The 21,808-nt window shown below is 33.6% G+C and overlaps 3 protein-coding genes across 3 annotated transcripts; all 3 read right to left on the bottom strand.

Moving 5' to 3' along the window:
- Positions 1-329: 329 nt before the first annotated feature.
- LOC146944187 (nodulin-26-like) lies at positions 330-4,195 on the bottom strand. The gene is made up of 5 exons (XM_085742580.1): positions 3,891-4,195; positions 3,525-3,749; positions 2,292-2,489; positions 1,650-1,711; positions 330-770 (listed from the first exon to the last, which is right to left on the bottom strand). Exons 1-5 carry the CDS (start codon positions 4,008-4,010, stop codon positions 545-547), a joined length of 831 nt encoding a protein of 276 aa, XP_085598706.1. The 5' UTR covers positions 4,011-4,195; the 3' UTR covers positions 330-544.
- Positions 4,196-5,398: 1,203 nt separating this feature from the next.
- LOC146944186 (protein HIGH ARSENIC CONTENT 1, mitochondrial-like) lies at positions 5,399-9,852 on the bottom strand. Its single transcript, XM_085742576.1, has 7 exons — positions 9,717-9,852; positions 9,548-9,628; positions 9,372-9,445; positions 9,167-9,237; positions 9,009-9,062; positions 8,747-8,867; positions 5,399-5,641 (listed from the first exon to the last, which is right to left on the bottom strand). The coding sequence occupies exons 1-6, from the start codon at positions 9,731-9,733 to the stop codon at positions 8,751-8,753; spliced, it is 414 nt and encodes a 137-aa protein (XP_085598702.1). The 5' UTR covers positions 9,734-9,852; the 3' UTR covers positions 5,399-5,641; positions 8,747-8,750.
- Positions 9,853-11,289: 1,437 nt separating this feature from the next.
- LOC146944185 (aquaporin NIP1-2-like) lies at positions 11,290-14,190 on the bottom strand. The gene is made up of 5 exons (XM_085742575.1): positions 13,940-14,190; positions 13,612-13,836; positions 12,918-13,115; positions 11,769-11,830; positions 11,290-11,614 (listed from the first exon to the last, which is right to left on the bottom strand). Exons 1-5 carry the CDS (start codon positions 14,048-14,050, stop codon positions 11,395-11,397), a joined length of 816 nt encoding a protein of 271 aa, XP_085598701.1. The 5' UTR covers positions 14,051-14,190; the 3' UTR covers positions 11,290-11,394.
- Positions 14,191-21,808: the final 7,618 nt, after the last annotated feature.

The following is a 21,808-nucleotide window of genomic DNA, read 5'->3' as shown; positions in this document are numbered from 1 at the left end:
CATATCCTTTCATTTTCCCTTCATAAGATGTTCAAAACCCTTGTTAAAATACAATCTAAGAACCAATTATTTTAAATGATTAGGATACCAATTTGTTATTTTTATTAATAGCCATTGACTCTTAACAAGGAGTCAATGGAGAGGCTATTGTAGGAAAGGGTCTCTGGCCTTGCAAACAATAAAAGGCTCGTGGTGTTCCGTTGATTTCAAACACTTCAGCAAACAAAAATTAGAATTTAGAAGACTCATATCACCACCTTTCTTTCTCTAAAAATGTTAGCTGTGAATTTCAGAATGTGTGAGCTAAGAGGGGGTTTGATAGCCTTGACTTCAGGAGAAAGGACACACATGCTTTTATTCCTGGACAAAGGTCCTACATTTCTTACAAATTGATGAATGATAAGAAGAATATGCTCATTTCACTTTCCTAAGTATATTTCAGTGTTATATATATGACAATCCAAACCAGATCAAAACATTTAAACCCTAATACATGATGGAATTGTGGGCACACTTGGATTTGTTGTGGAATCATTTTACTCTGCTACGACCTGCTCCTTCTGAGGAAAGGGACAATCTTGGTGAGCTCAATCTTAGGGAGCTCATCGCACGTTGGCTTGTTTGTCTGTCTGATGAAATTGTAAGTCCATGTACCTAGCAAAGCTCCTAGAATTGGTGCAATCAAATATATCCATAATCCTGTATAATTATGGTATAAAAAAGCAGGTCCTAAACTCCTTGCTGGATTCATCGATGCTCCTGTCATTGGTCTGTAAAATATAATTTCACACACACATAAGTTATAAATCTGCTTTTGCTTCCAAAAGAGTAGAGCTGTCAAAAATGGGCTGGGCTAATGGGCCGGCCCATTAGCCCAAAATTTTGGGCCGGGCCTCAAGAACTAGCCCAAAAACACACTCGTTTTTTTTGGCACAAGCCCATTTAGCCCATAAAAAATTGGGCCGGGCCGGGCTGGCCCATTATTGCTATTTAATTTGATTTTTGTTAAAAAAATAGTATATTTTTGAAAAAAATTATCAACTATTTTAAAATTTATTAATAAAAAATATTTAAATAAATAAAAATTAATGAATTTAGCTTAAAGTTTTAAAATTTTAAAGTTTATAAATTATTAATTTGATTTAATTGAATGAATAATCTAGAGTTTCTTTAATATTCAATGTTAATGTAAAAATTATTTACACTTTTATGTCCATCTAATCATGTTTTAGCAAAAAAATAGTGGTGAGTGACTAATATATTAAAAGTGCATAAAAAAGTGAATAAATTTTAAAAGTAAAAAATAAACGAGCCGGGCCGGGTCATAGAATCTGCAGCCCAATTTTAAATGGGCTGGGCCGGGCTGGCCCATTTATGTAGTCGGGCCTCTCGAGCCCGGGCCGGGTCAGCCCATTTGACACCTCTACAAAAGAGTTATATATTATGTGTGTGTTTGGTACCGAGTTTACAGCCCCAAAAGCACGGTGGGCGTGATTATCAAAGCATTCCTACCGTGATTTTATGAAGCTCCAAAGTGGAGCTTTTGGGCCACCGTGGTTTTGAAAAAAGTGAAGCCCTTCCAAACACACGCTAAGTGTACAAACTTCACTAAAAAATATATTCAATTAGGTTTTAAGATTAGTTAATACCCCGCAAACAATATATCTATTATTATTGTAGACCCAATCGCAAGTCCAGCTAATTCACCAATCTGCAAAAAAAAAAAAAATGAAAAAAATTCACAAAAATATATAAACAAAATCCATGAAACAATTTAAAATTATTTGAATTATTATATGTTTTGATGCGCATGGCATGTGATTGCGTAGGTGTTGCAATGTAAACTTCTAATATTATTTTTTTGGGTATGAAAACTTCTAGCAATTTCATTCCAAAAGTCGTTGGAACAAATAACAGACTACATAGATGACACTCTGCACTGCAGGGTACAACATGACACCAACATGACAACATTTTATATAGATTCAATACGAATAAAGTAAAAAATTAGATATAAATACGAATAAGTATTCAAAATATGCATTAAGTATTTGATGACAATATGAAATTCATACCACTGCTATTTTGAAGAATTTCTTCCAATTAGTTTATTCCCAAAGATATCATTATATAAGTTTAATCATAAGTTGGTCAGTTTAAGTAACCAATAAAAAATATTTAATCAAAATGTTCAACCCCAATTTGTTAAACAAATATAATCAAAATGTTTGATAAAAAATAAGAGTCAATAGTTGCAAACCAATTTATTTAGTAAGAGTAGAAAACATTACCGCTCTATTATCGGTGGCTACTGCAGTAATTACAAACATAAGGAAGAAAGTGCATATGAACTCGATTACAAAAGCTTGCAAGTTAGAACCAGCTGGAAGTGTTCCAATAAAATGATCATCTTCACCATTAAATATAAGTCTGAGGGTTCCACTTGCTAATGTGGATCCAAGGACCTGAGCTATCATATAAGCTGGTACCTTCAACAAAGTTAAAATGAATGAAAATTCAATAATATAAGACAATTTAGTTGTTGAAACTGAAACCTTAATTAACATGAGTTGGTTCAGAAGAATGAAAAAGATGCATTTATTAATAGAGTCATTATTTTGTGGATGATTAAAGCTATCTTTTAGGGTAATTACTAATGGTATGTCCAACTTATCATCCACATGCATGTTTTGATTATTAAGAGGGTTAATTATATTTCTAGTCCCTATAAAATAGCGACCTTGTAAGTTTAGTCCCTACTTAATTTTAATAGCATTTTTAGTCCCTATAAAAAAAAAGGAAAATGCTACTTCTCAAGAAAAATATCTTCAAGAATTTTTCAAGAAATAGTTGGCAAATTTTAATTGGATGATTTATTTGTCCACTTCCTATTTTTCAGCCACACCTCCTTGAATTGTGGCAAATAGTGCATTGTGATTGGCTATTCTTTATTCTTGAAGAATTCTTGATGTTATTTTTCTAGAGATATAGCATTGCTCAAAAAAAAATTACTTATAATTTTAGTCCCTGCTAAAACAAAGTTTGATTAATTATCCTTAAACTCTTAAATTTTTGAACGATTTTTTTGAGACAAGATTAGAACACTATGAAAGGTTCGTTTACTAAAATTTAGAATTTTCTGACATGAAATGAATTAAATATGAATTTTTTAAAACGACAAAAGTTAAAGATAAAAAGTAATAAAATCTGGATGTAGAAATCAAATTTTGCAATAATTTTTTGCGGACGAACTTTTAGTAATGTTCTAAACATGTCAGCAAAAAATTGTTCAAAAATTTAAGAGTTTAAGCATAAATTAAACAAATTTGAATTGAGTAGGGACTAATACTCAGTGCAGAAAAACAAAATTAGGGACTAAAAATGCTATTAAAATTAAGTAGGGACTAAACTTACAAGGTCGCTATTTTATAGGGACTAGAAACATAATTAACCCTTATTAAGATTCCTTCCAATTTTATTTTAGATAACCAAATGCATATTGCATAAGATGTATTTCAACTCACTTGCTTGAAGGGAAATCTTCTAGTGGAAGCAAAAGCAATGGTAACAGCAGGGTTGAAATGAGCACCAGAAATGTGACCAACAGAGTAAATCAAAACCATAACAGTGAATCCCCAAGCAAATGCAATTCCAGGAAGTGTTACTACATGATCATTGTTAAGATTCACAATAACAGCAGCACACCCTGCAAATATCATCATGTATGTTCCCACCACTTCTGCTACCAACTATATTCAATATCCAACAAAACCAATTTTTTTTTTGTAATTTCAAATTAAATTTTCAAGCTCTACATAAATGAAATTAAATGATCCAAAAAGAGACTAAAAACTTAAGGGATGCCTTCTAGAGAAGGAAAGAAAAGTTACCTTTTTGAGAAGGGGCACAGAGTCTTTGATGCCTGACTCTTCATTGTTTTCTGAGGTATCACTGTTTACATCTAAAACTACCTCATGATGAATTTCATTGCTTTCTGAATTATCAGCCATCTTTGACAAAAATAAATATATACTACATATATATTTTTTATATGAAGCTGAAAAATGGCGCAAGAAAAGAATTTGACAAACAATTGATGAGAAAAACTATTTGAGAAGTAGTTACTTTGAGTTGATATATAGTTTTCTTAAACATTTGAAATTTTAAGTTGAGTTGACATTCATCATGCGACAGCAACACAATTCCTTTGTTGGAATAAAATATATAGTTAACCCCCTTGTATCACATGAATTTGACAATATTATGACAACAACGGCAAGTCATGGTACCATAATGTCTAAAATTCAAATTTTGGTTTCATTAAAATTTATGCATAACAACTCCACTTTAATTGAAAACAAATAGCATATAGATTATATAATCCGAATTGCTTCTTCTATAAATGGTTTATTAAATATTATGATGCTCATGTGATTGGCCTCTCAAATATATTTTCACTCACAAGTTTTAAGTTTAACATTTCTCACAAAAACATGCAACACCTTAATTTTATTCAATAACTAACATTCTTAGTTGCACTTAATGATTGTTCCTGGTTTGGATTATATAACCCGCACTGCTTCGGTATATGATGTAATTTGATTACTTTGTGAATTTTTATAAATTGTATGTATATGTGATTTTGCATGTTTTAGATATGGACCACATAGACCACATTAGAAACTATAGAACCACCATGATTGCATCCATTAACTGAGAGCGGATGTAGAAGGTTGTAGCAGAAGGGAGAGTGGGTAGGGGCAGGGACCGGAATGTTGATTGATCTAGACCATAATGTCTAAAATTCAAATTTTGGTTTCATTAGTTAGAGCATTTAAATTTATGCATCACAACTCCACTTTAATTGAAAACAAATAGCATACTGATTATATAATCTGTATATGGTTTCTTAAATATTATGATGTTCCTGGTGATTGGCCTCTCAAATATATTTTCACTCACAAGTTTTAAGTTTAACATTTCTCACAAAAACATGTAACACCTTAATTTTATTGAATAACGAACATTCTTAGTTGCACTTAATGATTTTTCCTGATTTGGATTATATAATACGTAGAGATTAATTAGAGTACTCAGACGGTGAAGGATTATATTGGATGAAAATTGTTTGAATCATCATCCTCCTCCTCAACATAGTGTTGTTGAGGTTGGGGCTCAAACTCGTGCCCCTAAGATGGTCCAGATCTATCAGTACTATTGTTCCTACCCCTACGCATGTCCACTCTCCCTTCTTCTACAGCCTTCTGCATCCGCTCTCGCTTAATGAAAGCAGTCGTGGTTCTGTGGTTTCTAATGCGGTCTATGCAGTCCATACCTAAAACATGCAATATAATATTATACTCTCTCCAATTCCAGATCAAAAATCTAAACCACAAACTAAAATATGAATTTTACATTCATATAAAATGATTCAATAAAAACATAAACAAATGATACAAAGAGGTTTCTTGAGTTCCTAACATGAAAATTTAACTAATTATCTATAGATGGTCCTTCGCGAGAAAAATTTAACTAATTATCTATAGATGGTCCTTCGCGAGAAAGTTTCTTGATCAACCTGATGTAAATGATTAGACTCAAAAGAATGTTGTACTCCGTTTGGTGATTCGAAGTCTTCCACCTAAAATTAAATAAATCATAGATTATATAAGAACCACTAATTGAAAAAAAAAAATAAGCAGTAGAATCATCAATAACTAATGATATGCGGACAAGTAGTTCAAATTATGTATCAAATGTCTTCTTATTATAATTGAACTATCTTTAACAAATCTTTCTTTCATGACAACAAGGAGTTCACATTATGACAACAAGGACAAACCAAAATGACATTACAAAAACTGATGCAACACACGCAACGGAAGAAAACGAACCATGCGAGGTTCGTATCTGAGTAATCCTGGGTAAAGACTGATTCGCTTGAACGGATGTGTGCCGCAAGTCGCATGGCACAAGTAGAAGAGAACTCCACTAACTATGATGCGATTCAGGTTTAATCTCTTCGTATCTCGTACGACCATTCCCTTTGTATCTCTGTATCCACCCCAAAATTCCCTACCCCCAACTTCCTGAAAGTGCTGAAGTATCCAAACATGCATTAACATTGACATATGTGTATCAGTAGACAACACAAAAAAATATGTTTAACTATTAACTAAATAATAATTTCATTATTAACATGAAACAATGCCCCGTATCCAGCTAGGTGCTTCGTCTGATAACAATATTCATTGTTAAGCTCCTTATACAAGTGAGCAAGGGAAGCCGCTCTCCATGCATAATCGTTGACCAGCTCAAGGTCATAGAAGAACTTGAGGTATATCACATTGACATAGGTGGTGGTCTTGTCCGTAAAGAGCGTGATGCCCACCAAGTAGAGCAGAGAGATGCGGACAGCCTGTTCCCGGTTCAGCTGCATCTCATTATGTGTTGGCGGGTAGGTATATATTCATGTATAACTATCCCCCCGCCCATACATCATTGAAACAACCAACCTATTGAAATCTAATCCCAACACAACTTTCTCGATCTTGGTAAGTTTACATTTGATCACATCAACAAAACACTTTTATAAAACTTGTTTAGAAATTCTGTCAATACATGCGAAATCGAGCTAAGCACAGTCTTAGTGGTTCGATAATTTATTTTTGATAAAATCGGCATAATACTTACTGATGTGCGAGGATAAACTAAATCATCTTTATCAAATGGTGTCGTTGCAGGGGACTGCGTCAAATTACATTGGTTTCGCTTGTTTATAGTTTTTCTGAACATGTAATACTTTTCTCTGTTCTGCTAAATTCGCAAGGCAAGCCGAACTTGTCTAGTGAACCAGACAAAACTTGTAAATATTTTTACTTTCTTAGTTTTAATCTTTTTTGTTTGTTTTTAATCTTTATAATGCACTTGGCTACTAGTTGTTGATATAGTTGTTTGATTACTATGCATGCGAGGCAAAAAAACCAAAGGTCAACTACTTTTTAATCTATGTTTCGTTCATGTTTCTTAATATGCTTGCATTAAATATTTTTCTTATGATTTGTTTTGATGCATGTTTAACTCAATCTCGATTCCTCAATTTACCAAAAAAAAGGTGTCATCTAAACAATACAGGTTTCGTTTTTGCGCTGACACAGGCATTGTAATACATTTTGGAATTTTATATATAGTCTGAAAAAATTCCTTGAATTTTTAAGGTTTTTGGATTATATAATCCGAAAATCCCTAAAAAGACGTTTGGATTATATAATTCGAACATGAGTATTTTCGAAACTCAATAAGACACTTGAGAAGAGAGTATGGTGAAAAAATAAATTGGCTACCACTAATGGTGTTTCTAATGCAGTTTCTTATAAGCAAGATAGATTGAATGCATATTAATCAAGTTATTTGAAAATTGTTGTTGACACATATGAGAAGGCTGAGAAACACCAGTAAAAGACGTAAATGCCCCCGCGGCAGTTAACTGCCGATGAATTAAAAGAATTAAAAAAACAGAGGTGCAGTTAACTGCCGAGGAAACCTGAACAAATTAGGAAAACTTCGGTAGTTAACTACTTAGGAAAACTTCTGCAGTTAACTGCCGAGGAAACCTGAACAAATTAGGCCAAGCAGAAAACCAAAATGCCAAGCATCCCCTAAACAGCGAAACCAGCATACCACACCGGCTGTACAAACCAAAAACCAGCTCCCAAACAACACCGTATCTCTTCCAAACCCTTTCCTTCATTACTATCTACTCTTGCAAGATTTCAAAGCGATTTTGAAACAAAGGTTAGAAAATTGTGTTCTTGATTCATTTATGTTTTTTTTCCCTCATTTCAATTCATGATGATTTTGATTATTTCTGACTGTGTTTTGGATTTATATACCATTGTTGTGTGTTCTTCGTTCTGTTTTGTAGCAGTATCGAATCGGCAGTTAACTGCCGAGGTTTTCATCGGTAGTTAACTGCAGCCGGTTTTGGACTTCCTCGGCAGTTAACTGCCGAAGGGCATTTTAGTATTTTACATGTGTTTTCCAGCCAAACAAGATGTGTCAACATCAGTTTTCAAGTTATTTAGGGATTAAATTTAGTAATTTTTTTAGGCGCTGGATGAGATAGAGTGAATGTTTATTAAATATTACTATTAAAAAATTATAAAACCAGTGAGATATATACATGAGAAACTTATTTAAGCACCTAAAATGAAGAACTATGTTATAAATGCTTGTGGACAGAAAAATTCATGGCCCTGCTCCATTTATATGAATACAATTTATTACACAGAAAGATACACACAGTTTTAACATTTTCGTGCTAAAAAAATAAAAGGTTTTTTTAGCCTACCTTTAAAGAATTTATCCAACAATCAATAAATTTTAGCCACGTAAATAAATTTGCAAGTGAAGTAAAAATTAGCTTGTGATACAATTTACAAATTTACTTATATGACCAAATTTCGTTGATTATTGAGCAAATTAGTCAAGATTTTTCAAAGATGGTTGGCATCTCCCCGACAGGGATGGGAATGGAACAGCCTTCAGGTTTTCTGTTACACACCTTGGTTAAGGCTATCCACCTCTCTGAGGTTGGATCTATATAACCCCCTCAAAGATAGCTTAGACCTCACTTAAAATTAAATTAGGCAATATTCATAAAATTAAAGAAGACTAAGATAGGCACTCAGATATTACATAAAACACATTGTTCACTTGTAGAAAAGAAATACATAGCCATACATACAAAATTATGGACGGAACTTGCAAGCTGTTTTGAGCTCGTTTGCAGGCTTGTCATCGCCTGCAAATCCAGCATCCACCCATGCAGAATAGCCTCCCCCCATATTAACAATATGTTGAAATCCCTGCGTTTACCACATCATATCACATATGCTTTAGACTTTAGACAAAATTAGTGTTGCAGAAAAGATTAAGAGTTTTATCAGGATGATAGAAATAATCCTATTTCTTTTAGAATTTGAGGTTGATAATAGTCATAGACTTACTGAGTTATGGAGATCAACGCTTGCTCGGCTTGATCTTCCTCCACTATTGCAAGCCTGAATTAATTGTAATCCATTATAGTCACACATAAAAAAAAAATCAACCTATTTTAAGATGCTTGCATATTGTTTTATGTTTTAGAAAACTAAAAGGTTCTTACCACAACTAAGTGATCCTCACTCTTACATATTGCTGCAACTTGGTTAACAAAATCAGGATTTTTCACCCGTCCTGTTGATAAATTTGGAATACATTACATTACAAATATATATGCTATATGATTAAGAAATTACTATATGCATGATGTAATATTAATTGTATAACAAAGACTAGACGATCTATACAGTCATTCAATTAGATATTACCTTCTTCTGTTTTGAACATATAGGGAACATTAATAGCATTCTCAACATGGCTTTTATTGAATTCCTCAACTGACCTATTAAAAGGAGCAAAAGAAAGAAAATGACTTCAGTTAGGATTCAGTTGAAAATTACAAATGAAGAAGGAAATTGGAGAATCTCAATCCTTTGTTAATTACCTCACATCAAGATAATTGTAACCAGATGAATGTAACAAATCTTTGGCAGCATGAACGTCTAAGGTAACAACATTTTGATGACTGTAAATATTAGAGATAAATTAGAGTTTAAATGAGACTTAATTACATCCATATATAACATAATATGGAATATATTTTGAACACTTACTCCTTTGTGGTGTCCATTCTTTTCTTTGAAGTTTAGCACTCCAGAAAGTTATCAATGCAGAATCAAGAATTGTATGAAGGGTATTTATGAAGTGAAAGATTAGCTTAGGGTGTCTATAGTGTCGACCTTCTAAAATATTTTATAATTTTTTTTTTTTTTGCAAGTTGTTGATTATATATAAAGGTCAACTCTTATTGTGCAAGCCAAGCATATGAAGTAATAAATAATATAATGGGGAAATGACATTATGCACATATTTTCATTTCTTTATCTTGTGTTGAACAAATGATTATAAAATTACTAATAATGTTCTAGCATTTGATTCCTCGCGTATCCTTATTGGAAGGAAAAATATGAGTTGACTACGATTTTTATATTTTGGGTTACGTCACTTGGTGTTTATCAACTATTCATAAATTATCTGTGTCATTGTTCTTCATGTGAGGATATCATGGAATGAGGAGAGGATATGGGAGGAGTAATGGACAAAAACAGAAAACGTAGAGATGTGCTATTATTTAGTATTAAAAATATTCCTAACCCCCTGTTCGATAGATGTCTGGATCCATCAGAGACCCTGTATAAAGATCCATCTCTTTATCGCATCCTTCTTTTGCCAAATCTTGGACTTTCAAGACCCAATCACCAAACAAAAAAATGTAACCTAATTTACTATCTCCGATCATATTAGTAACTTTAAATCAATTGTAACGAATTGTATTTGTTACTGCTGATTCATGTTAAAATTATAATAATTGGTTGGTGAGAAATGAAGGAAAAGATAAGAATGGGAGGAGGCACTCACACTTAGCGTTTGACACGTCAAATAGAATTACCTCCCGTGGAGGGAATCAATGAGAATAGAAACGCTGCAAAACGTTGTGAACGATTCTGATATGTATATATAGACACATGGCTGGCCCTGGGGAGGTGCAAACAGCTCTACAGAGCTGGGCCTCCCCAATTTTGGGGCCAAAAATATTTTTTTTTTTTAATATATAACGCATTGAAGTTTTAATATATAGGCATAGCATAGAAATGTTCACAAACCAAATGTTGTGGCCCAGCAGTTAACTATGGTTCGTGTTGTGCTTTTTTGTCTGCGGTTCAACTCCCATATATGGCAAATGGCATTTTTTTTAATTGTATTTATTCTTTTATCTCTTTTGGGCATAATTTTAATGGATTTGAGGTCTATATGTCATATACTTTCTCTTCTCCTTCCAATTCAATTCACTTCTTTCGCAAAGCTATAACAACAAACATTATAATTATTCTAAAAATAAATAAATAAATAAAACATTATGTTTTTTTCTTTTAAAAAAATTGTATTTTTTAGGGGCCTATTAATAATAAGAGAGCCGGGTCTCCAATTTCACAGGGACGGCCCTGATAGACACACACATAGAACTGTAAATAATGTCATTTTCTCAATATTTGTCTTTGTATTATGTCATTTTCTCAAATTATTATACCCGTGTCAGTATCAGTGTCTATGTTGTGTCCCGTGTTTGTAAGTGTTTTATAACAACTCTAGTTTAATTAAAAACAAATATCAAGGTTGAGACAAAAATAAGAAGAAACTTCGTATTTCCATTAGTTGGGTTATTTGTCACACCTGGACCCTAATACAAGTTGATATTAAAAAGAATACATATGAATTTGCTTTCATTTATAATCACTCAGCTCCCTTGCCTCCTGAACCTTTAAGGAATGAAGAACTCTTGGTGAGCTCACGTACTGGCTTATTAGTGATTCTGAGGAAAGTGTATGCCCATGTACCAGCCAAAGCTCCTAGAATTGGTGACACAATATATATCCATATTCCTCTATATTGATGGTGCACAATAGCTGGCCCTAAGCTTCGTGCTGGATTCATTGATGCTCCTGTGATGGGTCTGTCAAATATATTTTCACTCAAAAGTAAGATTTAATTTTAACCGTTCTCACAAAAACATGTAACATATTAACCCTATTAAATAAAAATGTATAATATTGGTGCAAAGCATGCATTTTATGATATAATATTTGGTAAGGTTTTGAGATTTATACCCCGCAAACAACACATTTAGCATGACGGTAGATCCAACTGCAAGTCCGGCCAATTCACCAATCTGAAGCAATAAATAAAATGAATAAACAAAAACTATTTAGACAAAGGTTTTCTAACCTATGCAACATTGCATAGGATAAGATGCAATAAATGTACCATTTTTTTCAACATAAACTATAATATTAAATATTCTTTTCTTGAAAAATGATTCTTTTTCTCTATCATATTAATTATTCTATTTTTTTTATAACTTTATACTACAGCAATAAAAATTACTTCTAATAACAAATGCAAGGAAAATTATCCATTAATCAAATACAACAACATTTTTTTTTAGATAAGGGTGTCTCCAATTTTCTGCGCTTCCTAATGATAAAAAAATAAGCTTTATGACTAAGCGTTGATTTTCTGGGAGTAAGGAAAATACAACAACATTGCTTATAAGGGTGTCATCAAATTCTCTCAAAAAAAGGGTGTCATCAAATACAACATTGATCTTTTGGCCAATTTTCTGAGCCAAATACAACAACATAAGACATGGAATAAAGTGTTTTAGCCTTCTTTGATGACGCCCTTATAAGCAACAGCCCAAAAAATCAATACTAAAACACAATACTTCTATTAACAAATGCAAGGAAAATTATCTAATGATGAAGAAAAAAATAAGCATGCAGCTTAAAAATACATTGTCATCTGGTTAAGTTATTTTGGGCAATTGACACGCTCATCTTTATTGTTACTAGAAGTAATCTTTGTTGTTGTAGTATGAAGTTATAAAAAAAAAATAGAATGGTTAATATGATAGAGAAAAAGAATCATTTTTCAAGAAAAGATTAATTAATATGATGGTTTTTGTTGAAAAAAGTAGTACATTTATTGCATCTTATCCTATGCAATGTTGCATAGGTTAGAAAATCCCTTTAAATAATTATAGAATGGGCCTCAGGACTGATTTAAGGCTAACATTTATTGAAGTGATTTTAACATTAAAAATATGTTTATACATCTAGTCAATGAACTTTTTTATTGTTGTTGAAAGAAATAGTTAATTAACTTGAGTCACAATTTTATCTTAATCAAAATGATCAATAGAAATATAATTATCAAATACTATTATCAACCAAAAGCATTTTTGTTATAAAGATTACCGCTCTATTATCAGTGGCAACTCCAGAAATGACGAACATAAGGTAGAAAGTGATAATAAATTCGACCACAAAAGCTTGATGGTCCGAACCAGCTGGAAGTGTTCCTGCAAATTGATTTTCCTTGCCACTGAATATGAGTTTGAGAGCTTCACTTGCAAGTGTTGAGCCAGCGACCTGAGCAATTATATAAGCTGGTACCTACAAGAAAAAATTAAATAAAAATTAATAATATTTTGGACTGCACAAACGGTTGTCCTCGCCAACTATTTCCTTCTTCACATAGGTTGAAACTTGCTTTGGTCCATACTCTTCACACCACCCATTTTGTTACTACATCGAGCAAACGTTCTTCTCTCCTAAGTCTGTAACGCCTCCTCGCATGCAATAAAGGCACAATGTGAGAAGGTTACAAACACCGCCATCTGTAACCGTCGACCAACAACTCTCCAACTATTACTCTAAGAATTTATATAAGAGGACTTTTCGTGTCCTCCTAGGTACGTTCTTCTAACCCCAAAACTTTAAACTCTTAGCTCTCATGCTGACTTGAACGCCAATGTGTCTTTTGCAGGTATTTCAACCACCTAAAATCTGGTCGGACACCGTTCTTCTGACCATCTCCGATCAAATAACTTAAGAGAGAAAATTATGTTTATCTTAATATGAATTATAGTGCTTGTGTTTTGTAATTTACCTGCTTCAATGGAAACCTTCCGGTGGTAGTGTGAGCAATGGTGACAGCGGGATTGAAATGAGCACCAGAGATATGACCAACAGAATAGACCAATACCATAACAACAAGTCCCCAAACAATTGCAATTCCAGGAAGTGTCACTACTTTATCATTGTTAAGGTTCACCACCACAGAACCACATCCAGCAAATATCAAGAAGAATGTTCCCACCACTTCTGCTACCAACTATATTCAACAATCAATGCAACACATACATGTTTTTAGTCAAAAAGATCTAATTAATTAACCATAAACAACAATTAATTTTTTGAATGAAAAACAAAGTCACCTTTTGCAAAAGAGGAACATGATCATCAATGGTTGTGTCATCACATTTTTTGGTAGCATCATCGTTTACATTCATAACCACATCAAGATTTCCATTGCTAATATCACCCATGTTTAATAATGAATATGTGAGGATAAAGCTAAGAAATCGATTATATCAAAGAATATTGGTATGCTTTTTTTGTTGAAGCGGGAGTTGTGAATGAAGAATCGAGGGAGCACAACACCAATTTATGGAAAACCATAAATGTCTTAAACTGGAAAGTACAGATCATATTAGATATTGGACTAAACAACCTTTTGTTGGCTTACGTGTGTATTTATTTATTTTTGGATTCATGACGTGGGAACAGAACTTTTAGATAAAATTTCATCTTATGTTGGATATATATATCACACTACAGAAACTTTTCACCAATAAAAAGGTCAACAACAACTATAAAATAACAAAAGCATTGAAAGCTTGTCCAACTTGATTTTGAACGGGACTTAACTTATTTTTTGGTGCAATATATCATTTTAAAGGAAATGTTAACGAGACCATTAAATATTATTAAAAATATGTGTAAACAATGCATTTGAAAATTGTAATATTTAATTTTTGTATGTAATAATTTCTTGATTTAGAATCCTTAAATAGTGTTCCAGACACTCGTTAGCAAAACCCTTATTTTATGATGTGTTTGGAACACCATTTCCTTTATGTTTCTCGCATCCCAAAGCAAAACCAACATGATTTTTATGAAGCTCCAATTAATCAATGTTTAGTATCACGAAGGATGCATCGCAATCACGACAATTCAACATGATTTTTTAAAAGCTACACTTTGTAGCTTATTTTAAGTCACACGATTCATCGTAATATCAAACATACAGTACCATCAGTTCAACTCACGTTTGTGAGTTGTGTTGTTGCGGAAACAAACTGTTACTTGATGATATGGTTGATTGAGTATATGTTCTTACTCTGGATGGGGCACATTCCAACTACAACAATTGTCTTACTCTGGATGGGGCAATTCAAACTTGTTAATCGGCAGGACTCCAACATTTGCCTGGAAGTGCTTTTGTTCCATTCAAAAGGTTAAATTCTTGTTGGCTTCGTTTAAATGATGGTATTGAGGTGTCAAGGTCTGGACCTCATTCCGTTGGCACTTGGATACTATCATATTAAACCAAGACCAATAAGAATTTAACTTTTTGAATGGAACAAAAGCACTTCTGGATGTATTTGGAGTCCTGCTGCTTAGCCAGTTTAAGTTTGCCCCAATCAGAGGCAAGACAATTGTTGTAGTTGGAAGGTGCATTCTCGAATGTAATGTAATGTACCTTTTTATTCGAATTTATTCAATACGCAATTTTTATTCGAATTCACGCTGTCGCAATTTTTATTCGAATTCATGCTGTCGCAATTTTAATTATTCGAATTCACGTTAGATTTAATTAGTTTTTATTCGAATACGCAATTATTCAAAAATCAAAACGGGACTTTAATTGAAATTATTCAAAACGCGATTTTTATTCAAAAGTGATAGAATTCTGGCAAGTACACCAAATACTATCGAAGTAGTAAAAATATCGATCCCACGAGGACTGTGTTAATCTCAATTCAGCAATAAGGTTAATATTTAGGATGTGTAAAATATTTTGTTTGCCACTAGGCAGTAGATTTGATTTGCAGAAAAAGTAAATAAACAGAAAATAAATATAGTCTTGGAAAAGATAAAGAGAGATGAGATCATATCTTTCGAATCATCTATGTTCCCCTAATTGGTATGCTGCACCTATTCTTATGAATGATTTTCTAGTCCCACGATAGTTAACAAAATAGTCATAATCAATCCCTTGAGTTAGGACCCTCCTCTTAAACTACAGCCCCTAATTCCTTAGGTGGTCTAATAATCTTTGAAGGTTTAAAGCACGTTAACTTAATATCACTAATAAACGATTATCCATTCCTAGACTAATCATGTTTATTAGAACAATTCAATTAGGTCTAAGTAGAAAGCTATGGTCAGTAGTCATTCATTCTCACTAAATCATATTTATATTTGATCAGGATATAAAAAGCATTAAGAACAATTGAATTGAATAAAAACTAAATAATCATTCACAATAAATAGAGTTTCACAGCAACATGTTTCAATTAGGGTTACATCAGAATCATCTCAGACTTAATCTCAAAGAAAATTAGCTAGACATAGTTAAAGGAATAAACAACATAGTAAAGAAAATAAACCGATAGAGTTCTGTCGTTGCCGGCGTTGCTCCTCTAATTAATTCCAATCGCTACTGTTGATGAAGTTCCATCTCCATGTGCAAAGCCTTTTTCCTTTTTCTCCTGTAGCGTGCGGCTTCTTTTTCCAAACCTTGATCCTACTATGCGGCTACCAACATCCATCTATGTTACTTTGATGCTTCTTGCTTTTATAGGCTTAGCATGTTACGTTTTCTTTTCTTTTTGCCCAAGTGATAAGTGTTTTAAAGTGATATATTTCATATAGGAGTTTAGGCATTTTAGTGACTTGCTTTGCAAGATTCTCTATGGAAAACTCCAATTATTGTGTAAATATGTCATTTATGCTTTTGAGCCTTATTCTACCCTTTTGTGCAGGAAAATACAAGCAAGGAGCAAGAAACGTCAAAGTTCAATGTCATACGCTATTAGCGTATCCTACGCTATTAGCGTGATGAAGAAATGCCCAAGGTCAGAGAGATACGCCATTAGCGTACCTGGGGCGTAGGATCTGGAGCACTCTTGAAGAGTACGCTAATAGCGTATTCTGAGCTATTAGCGTACAGGCTACAGGGAGCTACGCCATTAGCGTACCTGGAGCGTAGCTGTCATGAAGAAGCACGCTATTAGCGTGGGTTAAGCTTTTAGCGTAAAAGCTCCAGAGGGATACGTCATTAGCGTAGCTGTAGCGTAGAAGCAGGGCAAGGCCAACGTGGCACAAGCCCGTTGGCCAGATTATAGGCCGACATACCACGCTATTAGCGTAGGTACAAAAACACAGGCACATATAAATAGCATTCTTACCTCTCTTTTAGGTCATTCACTATTCCATTAAAACATTTTATACATTTCTAGAGAGAGGTTAGAGCTATTTCATAGAGAGAAACACAAAGCAAGTGATTAAGGAGTAGATTCAACCCTAGATTCATTGAGACATCAAGGATCTTGGCATGGAATCTTCATCTTTCCTTCATTCCTTGCATTAGTTTACATGTCTATGTGTAACTATCACCTTCTTTGTAGTATTGAGGTAACAACCAAGCTATTATGTAATCTTTTGATCTTTTAATATATAAGGTTCTAGCTTAATGATTCAATATTGTTGTTATTCTTGCTTTTAATGCTTTCAAAGAGATTCAAGATGATTTGGACACAAACTCTTGAATCTAGAACTAGAATAACAATCTATCTTATGTTATATCACTCTTGACAAGTTTGTAAACCTTTGATAATTACTTTTAATCAAGATTTTAATGCTTTCGGATACTTAATCAGGCTGGACACGGTCGATTAAGTTATCCTATCGACTTTGTTATCGTTTAAGGAATTTGGACACGAATGTTTAAACGCTAACCTGGAAATAACGATGTCGCTTTGGACACGAAGGATGTTGTAGAAATGATTGTAATAATATTGGTTATAAAGCTAGAGTCTGTTAATCGATCGAGAGATTGCTGCTGTTATGCTTGTTCGTTATCTTATACCGCAAGTGAAATAGTTCGATCCCCTCTCGTTTTTACTTTTATGTCAATTGTGGATATAGTGTTACAAACAAACAAATTATATCCAAACCCTTAATGTGAACTATTGTGAAAACGCTTATGATATAACGCAACTCCCTGTGGAAAACGATCCTATATATACTTACGTGTACATAGTTATATGACATGTAGAAAAAAACTACATCACCAAGCCACATATTTCCTTTTTATTTTTATTATAATGACCCATGATAACACCAAGCCCACTTGTTTCTTCTTTTCACACCTTCCATTTTGTGACATTCTTTTGTTTCCTTGTGCCTGAAACTGACTTTTGTTTAAATAGGAAAATCTGGCCGCACCAGAATCGTATCACGATGCCAATTATCGTATCACGATTTGGCCTTAAACCCTAAAAATCCTTCCAGATCCATCTTGCAATCGTACCACGCCAGGAGGAATCGCACTGCGATTTGGCTTCTTCAAAAACATGCGTTCTGACTTCAAAAATCGTATTGCGATGGTGAAAATCGCAATACGATTAGCAGCTTGCAGTTGTTCCAATTTTCTTGCTTTTCTTGCTCTTCTTGCTGCTTAAACTTGCTTGTGAACTCAAAAATATCATGAAAAAGACTCTAAAAATAGTGCATGACTGAAGATGAGCTAGTTTGACTTGTTCGCATCCACCAATTCACAACTCCACACAACAATTTGAATAGGGTTCACAGTCGACATGCAATCTACATATTACCATACGCTTGAAAAGTTTCTAAACATCAATCAAAATCAATGTCAATGCACACTTTGAGGTCTTTAAGGGTTATAACGGGGCTTAGGTGAAGGTGGGATAATATTTGGATAAGTAGGCTACACAAAATTTGAGTTAGGCATTCCTACGGAAGTTAAAGCACAAAATTCAATCCTTCATTCATTCACCTTGTGAAACAACAATTAATGTAAAGGTACTAGAGAATATTTTTAACCTTAGGGACAATCGAGTTTGAAGTTACTCGGATTTTTAATGTTTTGTCCCTTTCTTTTCATCATTCATTTTCATTTTTTTTTCATACACCATTTTTGTGTATATTTTTCATTGATAAAGTTCATTCTTCATTCTTTGTTCTCTTATTCTCTAGTACCCCCACCCCAAACTTAATTGGTTGCAAATTCCAATAGCAACCCCAAACTTAATCTTTAGCAACATTCTACAATGCCTTAACTCAGAAAATACATTAAGGGACAAATCCTAAAAGTCTCTAGGCTTGTAATGTAGTTTGTCACCGAACAAAAAGTTCTAATCCTACCGGCTCAAATTGGCTAAGAAATGGATAATATATAACAATTAAAATCAGGGTAGGCTTCAAAAGGCTCACAGGACCAAGCACTTTTGCCTCAGTGTGCTAATGACAAAGATCAATCAACAATAGAGAAAAATCGTAAGTTCTAGAAATGTAGATGCATGGAATATTCTAATATATGTAAATTGAAAAATAAAATTTGGCAATGAACCTTATGTTTTATCTTGGTTTTCGTTGCGACTTGTTTCGATTCCAATCTGCTTCAGCTTCGTTCTTCTGTGCGTGTTTCAATTCCAATTCCTTCTTGTTCCATGAACTTAGCTTGCTGATTTTTGGTGATTGTTGTTTGAGATCGAAAAACAGTATTGTGTTAAGGTGATTGATGAAGGTCTTTGATGGTGATTGAGTGGTTGGAATGGTGGTTTACGGTGGTGGAGTGGTGGTGGAATGTGTTGGTTACGGTGGTGGAGTGGTGGTGGAATGGGTTGGTATGGTGGAGAGGGAAGAAAAAGAGAGAGAAAGTTGGTTAGAGGTGATGTTAGGAGGTTGTTAGGGTGGTTGTTATGGTGGTGGAAATTGGTTATGGTGGAGGAGTGGTGGAGAATTGCCACGTGAGAAGAGAAAGAAGGAGGAAAAGAGAAAAGAGGTTTTTGTGATTTTTTGGATTTTTGTGAAAAAAATGATTGGTGAAATGATTAATTGACCCTTTGACCAATTTATAGGCTAAGTCATTGGCCTTGGACCAATAGGATAGAGACATGTGGCACTTGGACTCTAACAAACTTTTATGGACCAATAGCATTTGGACACATGGCACTTGGACTCTAACAAACTTAAAAGGGATTAAAATGTAAATAACAAAAGTACAAGGACCGAAATGAAAATTAACTAAAATTGAATTGAAAAAGTAAATCGAAAATTAACGTAAAGCGAGACGATTAAAAACAACAAAGCAGATTAAAATGAACCAGCAATTTTATGTGAAACGACCAAAATGCCCCTGGGACTAAAACGACTAAAAAAAATGACTCAGATGCAATTTTAAAATGATTTCTTAACAAGGGATTAAAGCAAAAGTTCATACAAGCGAATTAAAAGACTCAGGGACAATTTTTAGAATTTAAACAGGGTTTTGACACATGAAAAGACTAAAATGCCCCTAGGGCAAAACTGACTCAAAAATGACTTCAAATGCAATTTTAAAAAGGATTTTGACATAGAATTGAAATGAAGACTTATTCAAACTATTTGAAAGGACTCAACCAAATTTTTAAAAGACTGAAAGAAATTTTAACACAGGAAATGACTAAATTGCCCTTAGGGGCTAAATTGACTAAAAAATGACCCAACTGATATTTTTGAAATGAATTTTGACATGAGATTGAAACAAGGAAAGACTCAAACAATTTTTCAAGGATTAAAATGAGTTGGATGCAGGAAATGACTAAAATACCCTTCTATGTGAATTTTGCAAACAATATTGAAATAAAATGCAGAGAAAGATGTAATTGATCAGAGACATATCAAATGACTTGAAATACAAGAAAAGAGGAATTGCGTTAGTATTTTTAGGTCCAAAATTAGGGTATAACACCTTATGGCTGAGATTTCTAGGAGTTGTGACTACCTATCTTGAACTGCCGTACACTTCGCCTTTGAAATACCAAGTCACTCCTCCTTTTGAACTTTTGGAATATCACTTTGATCAAACATTTGTTACTAAACTGGAAAAAGTCAACAAACAAGCAAATTCATCAATAATAAACAAGTTCAAGAACAATTACATTAACAGGGGGTATAACCGAGTTAAACCATAATGAAAATTAAAGACAAATTGTTTGACTCAACAGTAGAAATAAAATACTGAAAATAAAGACATAATAAAAAGGATGGGTTGCCTCCCACCAAGCGCTTTCTTTTACGTCATTGAGCTTGACGCTTCAACCAATGTTAGGGTGGCAAATAGGTCAGAAAGAACACATCATCCTTCTTCTTCCTCTTATTTGGTAGGAATTCCATGAATTTGTAACAAAGAAGTAGATGCTCCCATGCACTCACAGTTAAACCTTTGGAATTTAAGCTCTCCCACCTTAGAGAAGGACAAGCAACCATCTACACACGAGTGATTTCCTTAACCCCTGTTTGTTCAGACTTCAGGAAAATGTCAGCACTCCTCACTTTTGGATTTTCTTCCACCACAACCTTGTGACACTCAGTCTCCATCTGAACCAGTTTCCTCTGAGACTCATGTGCTTTCTTAACAAGATCACCACACTGAACATCAAACTTCTCAAATGAAACTTGATTTGACACCAAGAAATCATCTAAAATATTCTGAAGTTGAGTATTGTAATCGATGTTGATCACCTCTTTCTTCCCTTCACCATCACTACCTGGTTGATTCGCCTCATAATGACCACAACTCGAGATTTTGTTGTCCAGAATTTTGATCTTAAAAGATAGCATATATTTTTCATACTGCAACTTAGCAATCTCTTTTGTGTCATAGAGGAGTACCCTGTCTATCATAGCTGCAAAACTTGGATAAACTTTTCAGTAGCACAGTAAAATGAGAAGAAAACAAAGAGCATAATATTTTTTTTTTTAATATATATAAATATATACAAAAATATAAATGACTGAAATCCTAAATAAAAACAAAATTGCCAAATTGAAATGACTCAACAGTCCCCGGCAACGGCGCCAAAAACTTGATAGAATTCTGGCAAGTGCACCAAATACTATCGAAGTAGTAAAAATATCGATCCCACGAGGACTGTGTTAATCTCAATTCAGCAATAATGTTAATATTTAGGATGTGTAAAATATTTTGTTTGCCACTAGGCAGTAGATTT

This window comes from Medicago sativa, chromosome 2 (genome assembly GCF_051527215.1).
Source record: "Medicago sativa cultivar Bolivia chromosome 2, Bolivia_mono, whole genome shotgun sequence".
Classification (NCBI taxonomy): domain Eukaryota; kingdom Viridiplantae; phylum Streptophyta; class Magnoliopsida; order Fabales; family Fabaceae; genus Medicago; species Medicago sativa.
Note: the sequence above shows the minus strand (reverse complement) of the source record. Positions and strands in the feature narration are given on the sequence as shown.

Excerpts from the sequence above, each read along its gene's own strand:
- LOC146944186 (XM_085742576.1), bottom strand. Across the intron at positions 9,238-9,371 it reads TATGTTCAAAACAGAAGAAG|GACGGGTGAAAAATCCTGAT; the intron begins GTAATATCTAAT and ends ATTTATCAACAG. Across the intron at positions 9,063-9,166 it reads GTGAGGATCACTTAGTTGTG|GCTTGCAATAGTGGAGGAAG; the intron begins GTAAGAACCTTT and ends CAATTAATTCAG.
- LOC146944185 (XM_085742575.1), bottom strand. The coding sequence starts at position 14,050 with ATGGGTGATATTAGCAATGGAAATCTTGATGTGGTTATGAATGTAAAC. Across the intron at positions 13,116-13,611 it reads GAAGGTTTCCATTGAAGCAG|GTACCAGCTTATATAATTGC; the intron begins GTAAATTACAAA and ends TTTTTCTTGTAG. Across the intron at positions 11,831-12,917 it reads TTGCCACTGATAATAGAGCG|ATTGGTGAATTGGCCGGACT; the intron begins GTAATCTTTATA and ends TTATTGCTTCAG.
- LOC146944187 (XM_085742580.1), bottom strand. The coding sequence starts at position 4,010 with ATGGCTGATAATTCAGAAAGCAATGAAATTCATCATGAGGTAGTTTTA. Across the intron at positions 3,750-3,890 it reads CTGTGCCCCTTCTCAAAAAG|TTGGTAGCAGAAGTGGTGGG; the intron begins GTAACTTTTCTT and ends TATTGAATATAG. Across the intron at positions 2,490-3,524 it reads GAAGATTTCCCTTCAAGCAA|GTACCAGCTTATATGATAGC; the intron begins GTGAGTTGAAAT and ends ACTTTGTTGAAG.